The sequence below is a fragment of the Akebia trifoliata genome, unplaced genomic scaffold, assembly GCF_017979445.1.
Source record: "Akebia trifoliata isolate Shusen 1 unplaced genomic scaffold, ASM1797944v1 Contig00909, whole genome shotgun sequence".
NCBI lineage: Eukaryota > Viridiplantae > Streptophyta > Magnoliopsida > Ranunculales > Lardizabalaceae > Akebia > Akebia trifoliata.
In genome coordinates, this window is record NW_028237325.1 from 1 (window position 1) to 18,416 (window position 18,416).

The window sequence follows — 18,416 nt, forward strand, 5'->3', positions numbered from 1 at the left end:
AAACAAAGCAACAACACAAACACCTCTTCCATACAAGGGTAACAACTTAAAAATGTTAGAGAATATGATTGGTTTACTTTTATCATAAATGGCAATCAACATAGAACTAGATTCAACCTCAAATCATTGAAATAACTCAAAAAGGCCAGAATAAACAAAACTAGCATCAGACTAAGTGTACAGTGACATCAAGCTCTTTTTCTTTACTGTTCAATTAACGTGTGATGGATAACAAGGTACCCACTTCTCGTCAATCCATTAAGAATTCTGCATTAGATGAAAATCCTAAGCTACAAATAATCTATCCAAGATACATGAGGAATCTGTTTCCGTGCATAAGAGAGGGAAAATAAGAAGGAAACTGAAATTAAAGTCTCATGTAATAATTGGTACACAAAAAGCATCTCACCAATTAGAAGTCCACGATAAGAGAATCTAGGCTGATCAACAATGCTCCATGGGGCCAGATGAACTTCAATTATTCTGGTTGTAAAATTGAAATGGCACAATTGGCTAAATGTCTGCAAGATTACATACCAACATCTTTTTTGTAAGATAAGCTATCTGGTTCCTAAAGCAGCAAATAAGAAAAGCATATACTGAAATGGTCATCTTTGTTTGGTTTTTCAATGTGAGTGTCAAAAATAATTCAATTGTAATACAAGTGAAAGAAAGGAACCTGCAAACCATGCAGGGCCCCATAAACCGTCTGTGCCTGCATTTTTTGCCGGAAAAAAAAATGTTGATTAGAGAATTTAAAAAAATTAAAAAGAAAAAGATGTTATAAACTGAAAAATTAGGCAAGGAAGGCACCATCGAGTAGATCTGAAGGAAAAAATATCAATGGCGCACTAGTTTAAGCGGAGAATCAATGCATGACATGGCAACATATGCATATGCTGTCATGGGAATCATCAGCAAGGTGAATATTGCATTACTGGGAACAAAGAGAGTGAGAATGGTTGAAGGAAGAAAAGAGACACTTAGTGTAGCAAGGTCATTTGCATTTTGCAGAACCAAAAGTTGAGGAAAAGTGAGAGGGTGGGCTTGGTTTATGCCAAGAAAAAGAAGAGAAGAGAGTGTTCCAAGAGGAGTAGAAAACCAACTGATGAGATGGGAATAGCCAAGAGATGGTCCCCCCTCCCCATACTTGCCTAGAGCTCATGTAAACATATGGGGGAATAAGGGAAGCCAGGTTACATCCTTAACATTCCCTAACATCTGATTATTGTGCCTACCAGGAGTGTCAGTTACACATGGTGGAATAGATTTTTCTCTCTATTTATCAACAAAAAAATGATTATTCTCTCTCACTAGGCGTAGTAGCTCAATTTGACAAATAAGCATCCTTTGACAGACGAATACTGGGTGGGCAAGAGTCAAAGAGCCATGCCACTACTTCTCATGCTTTCCCCAAGAGTCCTACGATCTCTTCATGCTCCCCCATTGGAGGAATCTGAAAAACCATTACTGTGTGCCTCTGCAATTATATGATTCTTGGTATGATGTCCATGTGACTTGTGTCAGGGATACCAGATTGTGTGCCTCCATTTCTCTTTCCCATGTTGAGTGATGACCTTGGATACCAGATTGCAAGAATACTTGGGCATTATTTCTAAGTTTCTGTCTTGGATGGAGGTGTGAACGTACCTCTCGCATGATGCCTGGAATTCCACCATTGTGGTAATGTGGAGGCACCATGGAGGGCAGCAGTGTGGAAGCACCATCAAGATTGGCAATGTGGAGGTACTGTAGTATGATCCTTTCGGGACCACAAAGGAGTATGACACGAGTGCCTCCCGATGTGTGGGAGTAAAGGCGTCATCATTCTTGAAGGTGCTATGGTTATAGGCTCCATCACGCAATTGAGGGCCTTGCAAACACACGCTCGAGCACCATTGTAAGTGAGATTCCTTAGTGGAAGGTACCATATTTAAGTGAACTTCATCATACCTCATGCAAGTGTATCCTTCAAAGGGTATTCACCTTAGGGTGTTATTAGTTTGATTCATGAGTTAGCATCTCACGGGACAATTCTTGTCTCCTTCATACGCCACCCATGGTCATGTTACCATCATGCCACAAAGTTACACTAACTTAGCCCTCTGGCTCACACATCAATTCCCATCTGAATGATAGGTCATCGGAAGTTACACCCCTAAAATCCTCAAACAACTTACACCAAAAAAAAAAAAACAATGCCCCAAAAACAATGTCCCATTAAAAAAAACATGTTTATTCCTTTCCTTCCAAATACCCTAGCCAACAATAAAATGAATAAGTGCCATAAAAAATCATTTCTCTCCCCCCAGAAAGCCTGAAATTGCTAACTTTCAACAAGCGAAAAGACTGATAAAGGGAAAATCCATAATAATGAAATAACAAAAATGAAACGAAACCACACAATCAAGCAACCTTAGAACGGAGTAGAAAATGGTTAACTGACTCCTCAACTCCACATTATCCAAGAAAATTATAGCAAACTTGAGCTCAGACCTACCTCGATATGTGCATACATTGGGTTCCCGGTAGAAGGTATAGAAAGTTTGTAGGATTCATCAGTGCCAAACTTTAACTGCAAAGTAAAAAAAACAAATTTCCATAAGCTAGCAATTAATATTGTACTAAAAAAAACTAAAAACTAAAATATCAATTTATACCAGAGATTCTACAAACAACAATGTCATCTATGGATTCAAGGTTGAATCTTTCTGCAGATTTTTCTTTTCTTGGATAGGTTTAACTGTGTAGGTCTGTACTACTACAAAATGGATGGATTAGTTCTTCTTGCTAATTTTCAAAAGCCCTTAAACAAATTTGAACCAAACATGACTATAACTCGCTTCTTAAGAAAATGCTTTAGGTCCCAACTACCATACTCAAAAAAACCTTCTTCACTCTTTTCATTTTACCCAGAAAATTAATAAGTCAATAATTATTCAAATCTCTAAGCATAATACCTCGTCATCTGGAGAGAAAATAACCACATTCAATCCTTCGAGCATTGTCGAATGGTCATAATATGTTGAAGTAGTGTCGATAACATGAGCTGCTTCAACTACATTAAGTAGCCTCGAGACCCCATCTTTCAATATTCCAGAAGCATCTTTATACTTGCTCCCTTGAGTTTCAAGTACGAAATCCTTACTGAAACAAAGAGTCTGAGCTCCATGGCTCACTGATTTCGGCATTGGCCATAGATTTAACCCCTCAACGATAGAAGCAGTCGCAGCAAGTAACACCAAGAAGAAACCTATAGAGATGCTTCTGGCTTTCTCCTCCATCTACAAAAGCTTATAAGCTCAAATAAATTGAAATTCTGCAATTTAAGGTGGTAAAAAGAAAATTTTCACCACATTTGCACGAATTGAAGGAGCTCAAACCAATGGAAGATCTTAGCTCAAACAACTGTAAATTTCTGCAAACAAATTGTGCTTTTTTTTTGTTGTTGTTGTACCGATTCAAGGTTAATTACATAAGAAATCCCCCTAAAAATAGAGTTTTCATCGCATTTGCGCGAATTAAAGTAACTCAAAGGAATGACATTTTCCGTAATTTAACGGAAACTCACTCCTTCTTGAGAAAACCCAAATGAAAGAAGCTCAGATTAATGGAGAAGCTTCTGTGATTTGCTAGGAATTGAAGAGATGTAGAGAAAAGCAACAGAAACACTAGATCTAACAAAGATTCTAGTGTTTCTGAAACGAATTAGTCCGAATCTCGAGATCTCAGACAGGGAATGGCATTTTTCGGTAATTTACAAAGGGATGGAATCTAAAGAGATGAAGAAGAAGAAGACGACAAGTTCTGGAGGTTCGAAAATAGCTTTCGTTTTGGAACATTTCTTCCATTTTTATTTTATTTTTCGTAATTTTGCAGTTTGTGAGGACGGCTGTGTCCCGATTCACGTGTGCTGTTTCTGTACTCTGTAGTCTGTTCGGATGAAAGAATAAATTCCCGCCATAATGGATAATTCATACGAAACTTAACCTCCATAATTAAGGATAATGGAGAGACACCCCCACCCCTCCATATTTTGGTAAATATTTGAGATACCCTTGCGTTTTCAAACTTAAAATACAACCCTTGACCATAGACTTTTACTAAATATTACTGACCAAAATATTCTCATCTTCAACTTCTAGCTAAATTGTATCTTCCCTTCGTTTTCAACCTTGAGTTACGGTGACAAGATCGCCTATTCTTCTCCACATGATTAAGATAATTTTTTTCGATTATATTTATAATTTTGTATTTAAATCTTAAATATATTAAAAGAAAATAAAAAATAAAAATTTTCCCTAGACAATTTGATCAAATAAATCAAGGGATGAGGGTAGGTACCAGCTACGTACCTTAATTGATACCAGAGACCTGGATTCATATCCCGTCAGGATCGAGTTACTAAACTCATTAAAAATAAGGCTTATAGATCTAAAAAATAAAAAATAAAAAAATCCAAGATGGGGATGATGAATGTTTTGGTAAAAAAAAAAAAAAATCAAGGTTTGTCAAATAAATCAAACTTTCTATTATAAAAATTGAAGATGTTGAACACTGGCATTTTTGAGGTCATACTACTTATATCATAGAAAACCATGGTTAAGGGGTATAGCATTAGGTTGTAAACATAGGAGTGATTAGTAAAATCACCAAAATTAGAGGGGTGACTTAAAATTACATTATAATTAAAAAAATTTTAAGACTGATTAGAGTAATTTATTGTTTAATAATTGTTATATCTGACATTATTCCCTAAAAAAAAGATCAAAAGATTCTCATGAGACAATTACTTCCCTTTTTTAACATTAAATAATTAAATTGATGACCTAACTTTATTGGGTAAAAAAGACAAGAATAAATGAGAAAAAAGTCCACTTTAATGTGAATAGGAGGAAAAAGATGTGATTTGGTCATCCACACATAACATTTTTGAGATACTTATTAATAGTGGTTTCATCAAGGAAATGTAGGTAGATCACCTACTTCATCAATTATATCATGAACCAATTAATATGGTCCAAGTTTACACATAAAGAGGCCCCACTAGAGAATCTTCAATTATAAAAAAATTGATTTGATCAAATGATCTTGATCATCATTTCTATTTAAAATACACCTAATATATGAGAGATTGGGATCTATTCAATCCATGAAAAAAAAATTATAAAATCCTAACCATTAAGCATGAAATCGAATGTTCAAAATGTATCTTAGGACTAACTTCATTCAAATCATGATTTTAAAACTCGTTTTGATGTCTTATCTCATCCGTATACGAGACTGAGTCATCTCAAACGAGTTTTTAAATTTATCTAAGTCATCTTGTTCAAAAATGACAAAATTAATTGATTTTTAAGAGACACATCAGATGTGAGACAACTTGTCAATTTGTCTCGTTGGTGGACGATATCGAGATAACTCAGAAGTGTAGTCTTGATCTCAGACGAGTTTTAAAATCATGATTTGTAATTAATAATGTAGGTACAAATCTTACCTCACCCCAAATGCAAATCTCAGTGTTAATCTTCTCTCAGAATTCTGTCAAAAAGAAAAAACAAAAAAAGGTCTTAGAATTGGGAAGACCTTGCAACGGTCAAATTAGAAAACTTAGAATGAATTTAATTAAGAATGAGTGCAAAAAATGACCTTTAACTTAATACTGCTACTTTTATTTAAAGATTCTTCAATCTCCTATCTTTTCAAGATTCTTATGCAAATTGATTTTCTTTCTTTCTTTAGTTAATTTACAAGGCATCTTTCTCAAATTCAAGATTTGGAGGATTTTGAGAGAATCTTATTGATTAATGTTTCTTTTACAACTTTAGAAGTTCCATCTTTTTTTACTCTCTTTAAGCCACCTGTCCTAATAGTCGAATTAATTTCTCTCTCGGACAAGTTGACACGTGAAAGGTCTTGGTGTGATTTATCTAACCTAATTAGTTATGTGGCATTTAATAATTGGTCTACGTCGTTAGGTATAATTATGCACCGACAAACAAGTTGGAAAATTTTGAACCCAACCCTACCTTTTGCATACTGGAAATAAAGATCGTAAACTTCGTTTTATGCGAACGAGCCAAGCTAGCGTACCAATGGGCCACAGTGACAGCTTTGCGGTGGATAAAGATAAACAAAAAAGCCAAAAATATGTATCAACCATCAACTTGCAACATTGGCAAATGGATCAGTTGCATTTCGAATATGGAATATTAATCAAATCAAAAATGTGCTTTAGATATACCCCCTCAACATTTGGGAAAATATTTGATACATCCTCTAGGATTTTGAATATATTATATGCCCTCCTTTATCTCATGTTTTTAAACTAATAGAAAACATTCTCAAGAAAATGCTAAACTGACTTTAAAAAAAAAAAAAAAATCTTAGATGCCTTTTCTCGGGATATGATGTACACTCGAGAAAAATTGAAATCAGTGATTCTTTGCACACATGGTGCTAAAGGCACTATTGTAGGAAGTCAGTATAGTATGTCTCTAAGATAATATTGACTTACGCTTTCAAATCTTAAGGTAAGATAGAATTTTTTGAAAAGTAGAAAATGAAATTATTTTGATTAAAAGAAAAATTAAGGATTTTTTAGGAATAGTTTATAAGAGGTTGAAAATATTGGATTAAATATATTGAATGGAATTTACCATTGAGATTAAAGAATTGAAAATGACTCATTTTGAGAAAAAACCAATGATTTTTTTGGTTGAGAGTGTAAATAATGGTATTTAACATTATTTTGTAAGAGAAGACCAAAGTCAAGGAGGCATATTAACAATTTAAAAAGACTTGATTTTCTCAAATATTCATCAAATTTGGAAAGGAATGTATAAAGAATCGTGATTTTCTTATGCCCCCTCTGACACACACACACCCCATACGTCCTTTGATGTGACACGGTTAGAACCATAGATTTTTTCTCTAATGCAAAATTGTACATCCCCATAAATATGTGCAGTTGTGTATCCTGAGAAAAAGAATATTTGGTTCTAATACATGTCACGTCATGGAGTGTATGAAAAATATATTACAAATTCAAAAAATTGAATGGATGATAGAAAGTGGGTCCCACAAATATTCCATCATCATTGAGTACCACAATTATCGAATATGGTGTGAGAGCTTTTGTCACCACCCACCATATGAACTCATCCTATGTGGGGTTTACTAAGCAGTACAAGGTTCATCGCCAAAACTAAGGGTGTGTTGAATGTGTGATTGTCGGCGACTCACAAGTTGCTAAAGTGTACATTTTGTAAAGTTTTCATAATGGAACAAAAAAAATCCATGAACATAAATCATCAAAATATAATTAAAAAAAAAAAAAAAAAAAAAGTCAATTGTTCTAGAAAACGATTTTGCTCTTATGGACGATGTTTGATGATATACTCAAGAATCAAACCACATACCTGATTATCTTTTGAGAGTGAATAACTACGATCTCCTTAGCATAAAATAAAAAATAAAAACACCTTTTTCGATTGCTTTGGAGACTTAGAGAATCCAAGAAATATATAACTCTATCTTAAAGACTGAAACCACCTTTTTCTTTCTTAGAAATTTTTTGTTGTTCCATTTATAGCATTTTTTTATTCTTTTCAGTTTTGGAAGGTATTCATTGCTCTCTTTTTTCCATTATTGAAAGATTTTCATCATTGATTTATTATTATTATTTTTTGTTGCTTTCTTGTTATGTAGGAGGATTGTCAACCCACAATATTTTATTTAGAGTCGTGGCAAACTTAAATGACTTTATGACGTGACAAATTCGGTGACTGTAGATTTGTATGCCTTGGGATACACGATTGCATTTCACCATAAAAGTGTATCCCGAGACATACAGATCTATAGTTTCTGAACTTTTTCAAGTTATGGAGTTATTTGAATATGCCATCGGCAAGTCATATTATTAGGACTATTTTATTTATGGTAAATTACACTTTGGCATAATTTGATGTTGATGCCCTAACATTTTGACAATTGCACTTTCGTTGCCTTTCACACAAGTTGTTTAAGTTTAGATGCTATTTTATTATTTTATCTTTTTTTTAGGGATTTAGGTGGTAGACCTATCTATTGTAATTTTATTACAAAAATTACCTTACGTTATCAAGTTTGTTTTTGAACGAATCCTTACTTTATGAATTAGGTTAGCACGACTAACTTAGTTAGATTTCGAATCTTATTAAAGGTCATTGGGTCCACATGAATTACCAAATTTGCAATCCAGCACTACATACATCTGGAGTTCATGGAAAAACTAAGATTAAAAAGGAAAAAAAAAACTGTTTCGCTATATATTCTAAGTGATTATTCTATTCTGGGTAATGAAGAACTTGTCATTCTTAATTCTTAAGTTTAGGAATTCCTCTATAACTTAAGTGACACAATAAGAGCTATTTCTATTCTTTTATTAACTGATTTGTGTATCAGATTCCACTTGCCCATTGGTTGGGAACCAATGATTGGCTATGTCTACAAAGATTTTGGATTTTCTCATAACGATCAATCCTTTTGTGCTTGATCATAGTTGTTGAAAATGAATGGCTACAAAAGTCCCAAATTTAAAACTAAAATTTAGTGGTGAAAATTATTGTTTTTGTTTTTTTTTTCAAAATTCTCATAATTGTTTCCTTTATAATCCTATGGCAGTAGATCATGTTTTTGGGTGCCACAAATTAATGTGGTTATGATTCACTCTAATGCATGTTAAGCAACAAATTAAAGGCATAAATTAAAATTTTATGATGTGGATCCCCACAGTAAGGTTTGCTGGGTAACAAACTTCATAAAGTAAGGTTCCCTTGGAGTTGTCAGAACTCCAAGGTAATTTTTGTAATACAAATGCAACAATTAGGTTTGCATGGTAAATCTTTTTTTTTCTTTTATTATTAAAAAATTAAATTTAAAACTATGAAAACATCCTTCTCTAAGCATTCACAAGATTTTTTTTTTATTGGGATATTTTTGTTTATAAAAAAGAATGAAATTTTAAAAAGGGTTAAATAATCTTTATAAGAAGTAAAAAATCTTTTTCAATGAAAAAATTACAAAAAAGACCTTTACAGAGGGACTTCTTTCTAAATAGTCCCTAAGTTTTCGGTGATTGCTTGGCAGGACATTTAGTAAACTTTTTCTTTCTAAATGGTTCATGGACCTCACCTCCCACATTTTTTTGCGATTGAATGTTCTAACCATTTGAACTCATCATTTTCATCCAAAAATTAGATTTTTGACACCTCAATCAAGTTTCAGAGACTTCATTATGTCAAAAAGGATTTAAGAAAGACAAAGTCATTGTCAATGATTTTTTTCAAACATTTTGAGGATGTAAGTAAAAAATTAGGGGTAGCAATCTCAACATGATCCACGAACATGAATAAAAAATGACATAAAGTTAGTGGGTTTGGGTAATAATAGTGTTAACCAGTCTAACACAATTATTAAATAGGTTGGGTTTGAGTTTTGGGCGTCAACCCGCTTAACCTGTTTAGTTATTTTGTCATTAACGTGTAATGTTAAATATATCAACAATTATTTAAGAATTTTTTAAATTACTCATTTTTTTTTTTTTAATTTCCTAAATTTTTTTCATAATATAATTTTTTATTATCAAATTCTATAAAATATTAAAGTTTAAGTTCAACCTTGATTGACATAGGTCCCAAGTGACCTTCGTGTCTTGAGTGGCATATCAGCCTTGAGGTTTCAAGAGACAAAACAACTGAACTTGGCCCAAGTCTGTTCAACTCTACCCAAAGCCAAATCAATTTGACCCAAAGCAAGCTCAGCTCGGCTTGAAGTTTGCTAAATTCTACCCAAAGCCATACCAGTTCGGCCTAGCACTACCTGAAGCCAGATCAATTCATTCCAAAACCAGCTCAACTCAGCATGAAGTCTGTTAAGTTCTATCCAAATTCTGCTTAGCACCACCCAAAGCTAGATCAATCTAGTCTAAAATTAGCTTAGCTCGATCCTCAAGTGACTACCATCTCGACTAAAGTCCAGAAAGGAATAAGATTTTCAAAAAGTAAATTAATGATTCGAGAATAACGTAATATTCTCGAAGGTGGATCTTGGCTTCATCAATCTGCACCTACGAAATGGGACTAATTGTGTGGGTAAAAAATGATACAAGACACGTGTTGTAAATAGGGCGACTATCAATGATCGATCACATGATTGATTTAATATGTATGTCAAGGCATCAATTGATATATTTTGAATTAAATTTTATTTTGTTAAGAATGTAATCTTATCTCAAAATAGAAAGTTCCCTAATTGATTAGGGAATATCTATTTTTAGATAATGATAGATTTATGAGAGAATTTTGAATTATTTGTCTTTCCTTTTAGGGTTTAGCTTTGTATCTATATAAGGAGTGGTAATAAGTAAAAGATGAAGATGAGACTAGATTTTGAAGATTTTGTAATGACTTCAAGAATAGTGGAATGACTACTTTGAGTCCGGAGACGTAATCTTGATTTAGGACGAATTTCGTGAATACATATTGTGTTTAGTTATTTTTTTTTCCTTTACTTTGATTTTTTTTTTTTTTGGGTATGATTTTGATCATTTTTGTGCGCTAAGAATAATAAAGATTTATTGATAAGGGTAAACCCGAGCAATCAGTGTTATCTGAGATTATACCTCTACAGTCATGATTTTCATTAATTCCATCACTAATTAGATTTATAGACGAAAAAAATGGTTTGATTGATGTGCATGAACTTTTGATTTGAGCCCTAAAATATGATCAATCATAGATAATAAATCAAGAAAAAAAAAAAATTAAATACTATACTAACAAGTCACCAATTAAGTTGACCAAATGATATGGTGGTGAAAAAAAAAAAAAAAAAGACTGAATATTTTGTTTGATGAAAAAAAATATTCCATTGGAATTTAGTTTGGCATGCATGCCCAACAAATAATGAAGATCACCCAAGTTTGGAACGATAATAGATGATGTTCTTGCTTTGTTACTATCAAGAAAATTTTTATAGGTCCCATTGAATGTAGGGCTCTGATCCCCTGAATGTTGACCACCTTAGTTGGTTATTTTGAGCGCTGCTATCGCCACACCAATTTTTACTAATGCCACACCAATTCCTAAGAAAATCACCAACACAGTTGGTGTGGCATCAGTAAAAGTTGGTGTGGCACTAGTAACTCTCAATATTTAATACAACCTAAGTAAATTAAATTGAAAATTATTTAATATCAGATTAGCACTAGATACCACAAATGATTGTATCATGTCTTCCACCTTAAGACAATCGTTCCATGAGTACGTTGCAGGCAAGCTGAAGTGCCGTACATTAATATAAGAAAATGAAATACACAATAACTAACACTCAAGAGGGTGTTTGGCAACACCCACAAGTATACTCCAGAATAATCTAGAAATGATTTGGGAGAGAAGACTATACATTGTTTTACACCGGTCAAACTCACGTTCAAGATATTGAGACTGTTTGGTAAAATCGTGCCGGTCTGGTCATTCTAAACCTAGCTTGTATTTACTTAACCTTTTAAAACAAAAATTCCCAATTTTTTAATGGAAAATATAATTATACTAAAATTTGTCTTGGAATTATATATTCTTCCAAATTAAGGCTATGCGGATGATTGCTTTTGGAGGTTTTATTTTGATATAGAGTAAACTTAATTCCATGAAGGTGCCAACATAAGCCAAGTTGTTAGTCTCTGAAAAATAACCTTTGCTTGCCTAACGAAAAAAGAATAAACTCTGCCCAAATTTTAATTTGTTAGGTTTTATCCCAACCTAGAATAGATTTGCATATATGGATTAATAAAAATAAATTAAAAAAAAAAGACTTACGTCATTACCAAATAAATAACCCATAGTTGTCGAGTACAAATTTATTGTGTTAAGCTGATGAACCATTGGCATGATGCCACATGTATTGAAAAGAGTAAGTATGTTCATGGTTTCAAAACTCGTCCGAGATTGAGACGTATCGGTGAAGTCATCTCGATATCAAGCATGGATGAGACTTACGAACAAGTCAATTTTTTGGACGAGATTCAGAACCTTACATTCATTTTTCTCATTTTTGAACGAGATGTTTCAACGTATCAGAAAACTTGTTCGAGATGACTTGATATTTGGCATGGACGAGACGAGATGCAAAACCGAGTTTTAAAAACCATGAGCATGAGTGGTTGGTGAAGAAAAAATTTAGGGAGAAAATTTCTGAACAGTTAGGCGTTCGGATTTTAAGTGTTTTACAATACACGTGGCATCATGCCATTGGTTCACCATCTCAGCTCAGAAATTCCTTAGCAGCAAATTCGTACTCATGCTTGCCTAACCAAAAAATAAATAAACTTGCACAAATTTTTATATTTGTTAGATTTTATCCCAACCCAGCTAGAATAGACTTGCACCCATTACCAAACATGCTTTATTAAAAGGACCAAAATAACCCCAGCTTTGTTGTGGCGCCAATTTCTTATATTTGAAGTCTCTCTTCTCTAAGTTAACTGCTTTATACATTTGAACTATGAATCTAACCATTTCGGCGTTGTTTTCTTTAAGTTCTATTAACCACCTCAACCCCACTCTCTCTTCCTATAACTATAAAAAGAACCCAAACGGTTATAACTTCTCTCACCTTAAAACACTCACTCTCTCAACCTATCTATTCAAAGGAGCTTCACATTTCTTATTTCCTTCTCTGCAATGGCAACACTAATCAACACTTTTCTCCCACTCATCTTTGTCATTTCCATGTTATCATCCGTAAACGCAGATCTCAACGTTGCGGATTTTGGTGCTAAGGGCAATGGAAAGACCGATTCGAGCAAGGCGTTTCTCAAAGCATGGACTATTGCTTGTAATTCTAAGTTACCGACGACAATATATGTTCCACGTAAAAGATATTTTCTTAGCTCTATAGTGTTCCAAGGACCATGTAAGAGTCCTGAAATCAGAGTTCGAATCGATGGGATACTAGTTTCTCCTGACTATGTAAAGATGGGTTCCACCGAAAATTGGCTAACATTCAATGGTGTGGAAGGGGTGACTGTTTTAGGGGGATATCTTGATGGTCTAGGCTCAAGATTGTGGGCTTGCAAGGGCGCCCGTCGTAAGTGTCCTGCAGGGGCAACGGTATGCTCTAAGTTTTGATCTCTATTCTCTAAATGTCACCTTGGTGGTACCTTCTAGCTCTCCTGCTTTTCGGTGAGAATTAGAGATACCCACACACAAACAAAATGTACATTTTCACTTGATCACACACCCCCCTTGCCAAAAATCTTTTATTTCTTTCCCGGAATTTAATTTCCTTGTGTTTTAAACATGGTTGTTGATTCCACTTCAATTGTACTAATAACACAACTCAAAAACCCTTATCTTTAAGCAATGGGTTTTTCTTTTAGTCTCTCATTGAAGACCAAAAAATTAGGGGTTAGTCAACAAGTTATAAACATGGGGTATCCATATATTTTGTAAAAGCCCTTTATTTTTATATTCTTTCAAATTAAGAAGCTTATAAGTTTGAGTTCTTGCTTGCAGTCACTTGTGATCTATAGATCGAAAGATGTAGTAATCCGCAACTTAACATCAATCAATGCAAAACTCTACCACGTGGTCGTCCACTCATGCCAGAACATAACACTTGACGGAGTTAGAATCTATGCTCCAGAGGACAGTCCTAACACGGATGGCATACACGTTCAAAATGCAGTCAATGTGCGTGTGCTGAACACGGGTATTAAGACTGGGGATGATTGTATCTCGATTGGTCCGGGGACTCAAAACTTGTGGATTGAACGTATCGCGTGTGGACCAGGACACGGAATAAGGTGAGAGAGACTACTCATTATCACCATATAGTTTACTATATTGTACTTTATAAGATTTAATTATGTGAACTTGTTAATTTATAGTGACTCATTATGTATATTAATGTTACAGTATTGGAAGTCTAGGGAAGGGTTTGGAAGAAGATGGAGTACAAAATGTGACAGTAAAGAATGTAGTGTTCACTGGAACTCAAAATGGGTTGAGGATCAAATCTTGGGGAAGGCCAAGTAATGGGTTTGTTAGAGGAATAGTTTTTAAACAAGCTGTAATGAATAATGTTCAAAACCCAATCGTTATCGATCAAAATTATTGCCCTCGGAACGAAGGTTGCCCTAATCAGGTAATTGGATTATGTTGTTGTGATCCATTTTCTATAGGACTATAGATTCATGCTTTGAGTTGGATCTTATAACATTTTTTTCTTTTAAATTTACCTACTTTACATGTTAATGCAGAACTCTGGCATAAAAGTCAGTCAGGTAACATACAAAGACATCAAAGGCACATCTGCGTCTCAAGTGGCAATGAAATTCGATTGCAGTGCTTCTTCTCCATGCAAAGGAATCGGATTGCAAGATATAAAGCTCACTTACCAGGATCGACCAGCTGAATCCTTCTGTCGTAACATACGTGGAATTGCTCGGGGTGTAGTCACACCACCAAGCTGTTTATAGATGGAACTACTTATTGTATATGTCGTCCCTGGGCTCGAGTAAAAACCAAACTAAACCTTTTATTGGTTGACATCCCCTTGTTCAAAGTAAACAGACATTCTTTGTATTCTTTCTTCATTCTTTGATTTAAAAGGAAAAAAAAAATATTTTTTTTCTTTGTATACCTCTCTACACTTAATAAAATCTGAACGTTGAGACAGATACCCTTCATCTTTGATGAATGTGATGGTTGATGAAGAGTTATAATGTCTCGAACGTTTGTTAATAATGACTATATGGCCTAGACCAAAGTAAATCGACAACCCAAAAGAAACAAAATCAAATGGCCTCTTTTGGACCTTAATTAAAAGTGACTCAATGTAGGGTTCACATGGACTCGATTATTAGCGATTGCTTCTTTTGAGTCTTAGATTGTCTCAATATTACGACTCCTTCATGGGCTCGGGCATTGGTCTAGTTTGGGCATTTATTTATTTTTCCCTTCAAACAAATTGATCTTGAGCCTCTACTGTTGGGCTCAGAGTTAAGAGAAGTAACTTGAGCATTGGAGGTTCTAGTAGATGGTTTAGAGATTAAATTAAAAAATAATGACTCTGTCTTTATGGGGCATGAATCGGCAAAATCAGGCTAATGTGATGGTGTTGAAAGAAAACACTGGCCCCAAAATTTAAAAGATTGTTCTAATATGAATGATCCTGCTCCTGTTCTGAATGGAGTAATATGGTGCAAGGAAATGCTTCAACACCCGTACAACCCGTTTCCGAGTCAAGTCTGGAGCCAATTCAAGAAAATGCCAACACAACTCACTATCCGAGTCAGGAAATCATGGACCGGGGTTGCAAATTAGATATGGATGATCTTGAATTTACTGTAGTACTTTGTGGTTGCAAATCAAGGAGATGCCAATTATGGTCTCATTTGGGATTAACAAGATCCACCCTTGAGGGCGAAAAAAAATGAAGGTTTAATCATGTTTGCTATGGTACGTAATATCCGAGATATTAATTTCTAATACCTCTTCTCAAAAATAGATTGAAAAAGATGGCTAGAAGAACCGGCCGGCCTAGCTTCCACCCTAAAAATTCTTCAATCATTAACGAACTTACGTAAGCTGTGATATCAAATCATTTTTAATATCTTATTTAAACATTTTAAAATGTTTTCTACTTAATAACATTTATAAGAGACAAATCTTGCACTACTAAGGAGTTTGGTAGCAACCTATCCCCACTTCTCCTTTGCAAGTCATGATGCGCACAGGATACAAAATTTTGGCCCACCCTTTCTTGGATATCTAATGCCATAGAACAGTCTTATATTGATTTTTAGATATAAATATGGGTTTGAACATATACAATATAATCAGTCTCCTTTAAAAAAAACATGAATGGGATCAAAAGAAAGAAGAATAATTGCTAAATTAAGCTTCTCAGGTTTGTCTGATACACATGATACAAATTTATTGGCCGTGCCAAACAAAACTGGGCAATAAACCATACATGCAAATTAAAATTAATAATATGCCCCTCCCACAGTACAAGTATGTGGCACTAATTGCTAGAAATCAAAATATAAGAGGGCCCCTATTGTCTTTACAAAGAGACTTGAAGTACATGATCTATGTATCTTTTATATTTCTAATGCTCTTGTAATCCAATGTTGCATGTATTATAGCAACCACTTATCCAACTATTCCTATAAATAACTCCTTTAATTTTCTAAAATCCAAAAGGAGATTGAGAGAGAGAGAGAGAGAGAGAGAGAGAGAGAGAAGTATAGTGAAGAGAAATGGAGAAAGAAGAGAATGTTGGGAGAGTCCATGTTGTACTCTCTCCTTTCCCTGCCCAAGGCCACATTAACCCAATGCTCCAATTCTCTAAGCTCTTAGCCTTGAAAGGAATCAAAGTCACACTAGCAGTCCCCCTCTTTATCACCAAGTCCATCCAATCCCAAGCTGGCTCGGTAAGCATCGAACCATATTCTGATGGCTGCGACGAAGGAGGTATGGAACAAGCAGGCAGCGCTGATGCCTATATAGAGAGCCTTAAAACCATCGGCTCAAGAAACTTAGCTAAACTCATAGAGAAACATGAAAGCTCCAAGTACAAGGTCAAGTGCCTTATATATGACTCAGTTTTACCCTGGGCTCTTGATATTGCCAAACGGTTTGGCCTAATTGGAGCTACATTCTTCACTCAACCATGCACGGTCAATGCCATCTATTACCACGTGTGCCGTGGGAACCTGAGTATTCCTGTTCAAGGGCCGACTGTGCCAATAATATTGCCTGGATTGCCACTATTTCAAACTCATGAATTGCCATCGTATATTTATAATATGGAATTGTATCCCTGTTTCTTACAGGTTGTTTTGAGCCAATTCTCGAATTTCGACAAAGCTGATTGGCGCTTAGTGAACTCATTTGCCAAGTTGGAAGATGAGGTGGGTATTGTAAGTCCTCTAGTTTTAGAAATTATAATTAGCTTGGATATAGCATCATTAATCAAAGGCTTGTCCAAAAATTTTAATTAGCTTATTGAAACAAAATATTATTCCTCTGTTGAATTTTTTCTAAACCATGAGAAGAAAATCAATCAATTCAAGAGTATTCATATATGTTCTTAGTATCTCAATCCACACGCGTTTCTTTTTAAGCTTGGCTTACTAATAAATTTAAAGGATTTTTAATTTTAGGCCTTTTGCATTAAATTTGGATTGAACATCATATAATAACTAACCATGTTCTAAATTCTTATAGGTAGTGAATTGGATGGCAAAGCAATGGCCAATGAGGACACTAACAATTGGACCAATGGTGCCAAGTATGTACTTGGACAAGCGAGTGGAAGGTGACATGGATTATGGGTTGAATCTTTTCAAGCCCGATTCTCAAGCTTGCATGACATGGCTAAATACGAAGGAAATGAGGTCCGTTGTATATGTGTCATTTGGAAGTCTGGCTACTCTAGGAGAAGATCAAATGGAGGAATTGGCATGGGGACTCAGGAGGAGCAAACATTTCTTTTTGTGGGTAGTAAGAGCTTCAGAAGAGCACAAACTACCGAACAATTTCATAGATGAGACATTGGAGAAAGGATTGGTAGTGACATGGTGTCCTCAATTGGCGGTGTTAGCCCATCAAGCGATAGGATGCTTTATAACTCATTGCGGATGGAATTCAATACTAGAGGCATTAGGCTTGGCTGTGCCGATGGTTGGGATGCCACAAGGGATAGACCAACCCACTAATGCGAAGTTGATGGAGGATTTGTGGAAGGTAGGAGTTAGAGTTAGAGTAGATGAGAAGGGGATTGTTACAAGGGAGGAAATAGAGGTTTGTATAAAGGAAGTAATGGATGGAGAAAGAGGGAAGGAGATAAAGAAGAATTCTGAGAAATGGAAAAAGTTGGCTAAGGAGGCAGTGCATGAAGGTGGAAGCTCAGACATGAACATTGAGGAATTTGTATCTCAAATAAAACTACTATGAAATTCCGAGCAGGGATTGTCATTAATAAGAAGCTATATTAGTTCCGTTGGTCTTCGAGTACAATTCGAATTCCAAATCAAATATCACTATGAACTAGTTTTTATTTATTATGTGACTTGGGTGTTTGTGAGGCCCCACCCATCAATAAGATCAAAACACGATTACATCCTCATGTAATATAGAGGTAAATTATGTGTGGGAATGAAAGCATAATAAAACATTATTGAAAACTTTTGATCTTTAGCACCCACCATGGCCAAGGTGGAAATATGCTTTAAGTTGGTCCAAACAGGGGAGCCATTGAAATGGTACCATACCTATTAAGAAGACAACATTTGTTTGGAAACTTTGATGTGTTACTACTACATGTAGTCGCTTGAATTCTGTTGCAAACAACATCAAAGCATT

The 18,416-nt window shown here is 34.8% G+C and overlaps 2 protein-coding genes and 1 pseudogene across 4 annotated transcripts; 2 read left to right on the plus strand and 1 right to left on the minus strand.

The window, feature by feature from the left end:
* Positions 1-183: 183 nt before the first annotated feature.
* LOC147380872 (beta-hexosaminidase 3-like) lies at positions 184-5,537 on the minus strand. 3 transcript variants are annotated; one of them, XM_086431134.1, is made up of 5 exons: positions 5,498-5,537; positions 2,961-3,284; positions 2,501-2,575; positions 680-715; positions 184-521 (listed from the first exon to the last, which is right to left on the minus strand). In XM_086431134.1, exons 2-5 carry the CDS (start codon positions 3,282-3,284, stop codon positions 291-293), a joined length of 666 nt encoding a protein of 221 aa, XP_086287260.1. In that variant the 5' UTR covers positions 5,498-5,537; the 3' UTR covers positions 184-290. The 3 variants fall into 3 exon arrangements, with proteins under 3 accessions (XP_086287260.1, XP_086287259.1, XP_086287257.1); XM_086431133.1 differs by lacking the exon at positions 5,498-5,537 and adding an exon at positions 3,572-3,943; XM_086431131.1 differs by lacking the exon at positions 5,498-5,537 and having other exon boundaries at positions 2,961-3,941.
* A 7,194-nt stretch (positions 5,538-12,731) lies between these two features.
* LOC147380873 (polygalacturonase-like) lies at positions 12,732-14,592 on the plus strand. The gene is made up of 4 exons (XM_086431130.1): positions 12,732-13,151; positions 13,557-13,846; positions 13,959-14,187; positions 14,303-14,592. The coding sequence occupies exons 1-4, from the start codon at positions 12,771-12,773 to the stop codon at positions 14,519-14,521; spliced, it is 1,119 nt and encodes a 372-aa protein (XP_086287256.1). The 5' UTR covers positions 12,732-12,770; the 3' UTR covers positions 14,522-14,592.
* A 1,717-nt stretch (positions 14,593-16,309) lies between these two features.
* LOC147380874 (UDP-glycosyltransferase 74E1 pseudogene) lies at positions 16,310-18,065 on the plus strand (annotated as a pseudogene).
* Positions 18,066-18,416: the final 351 nt, after the last annotated feature.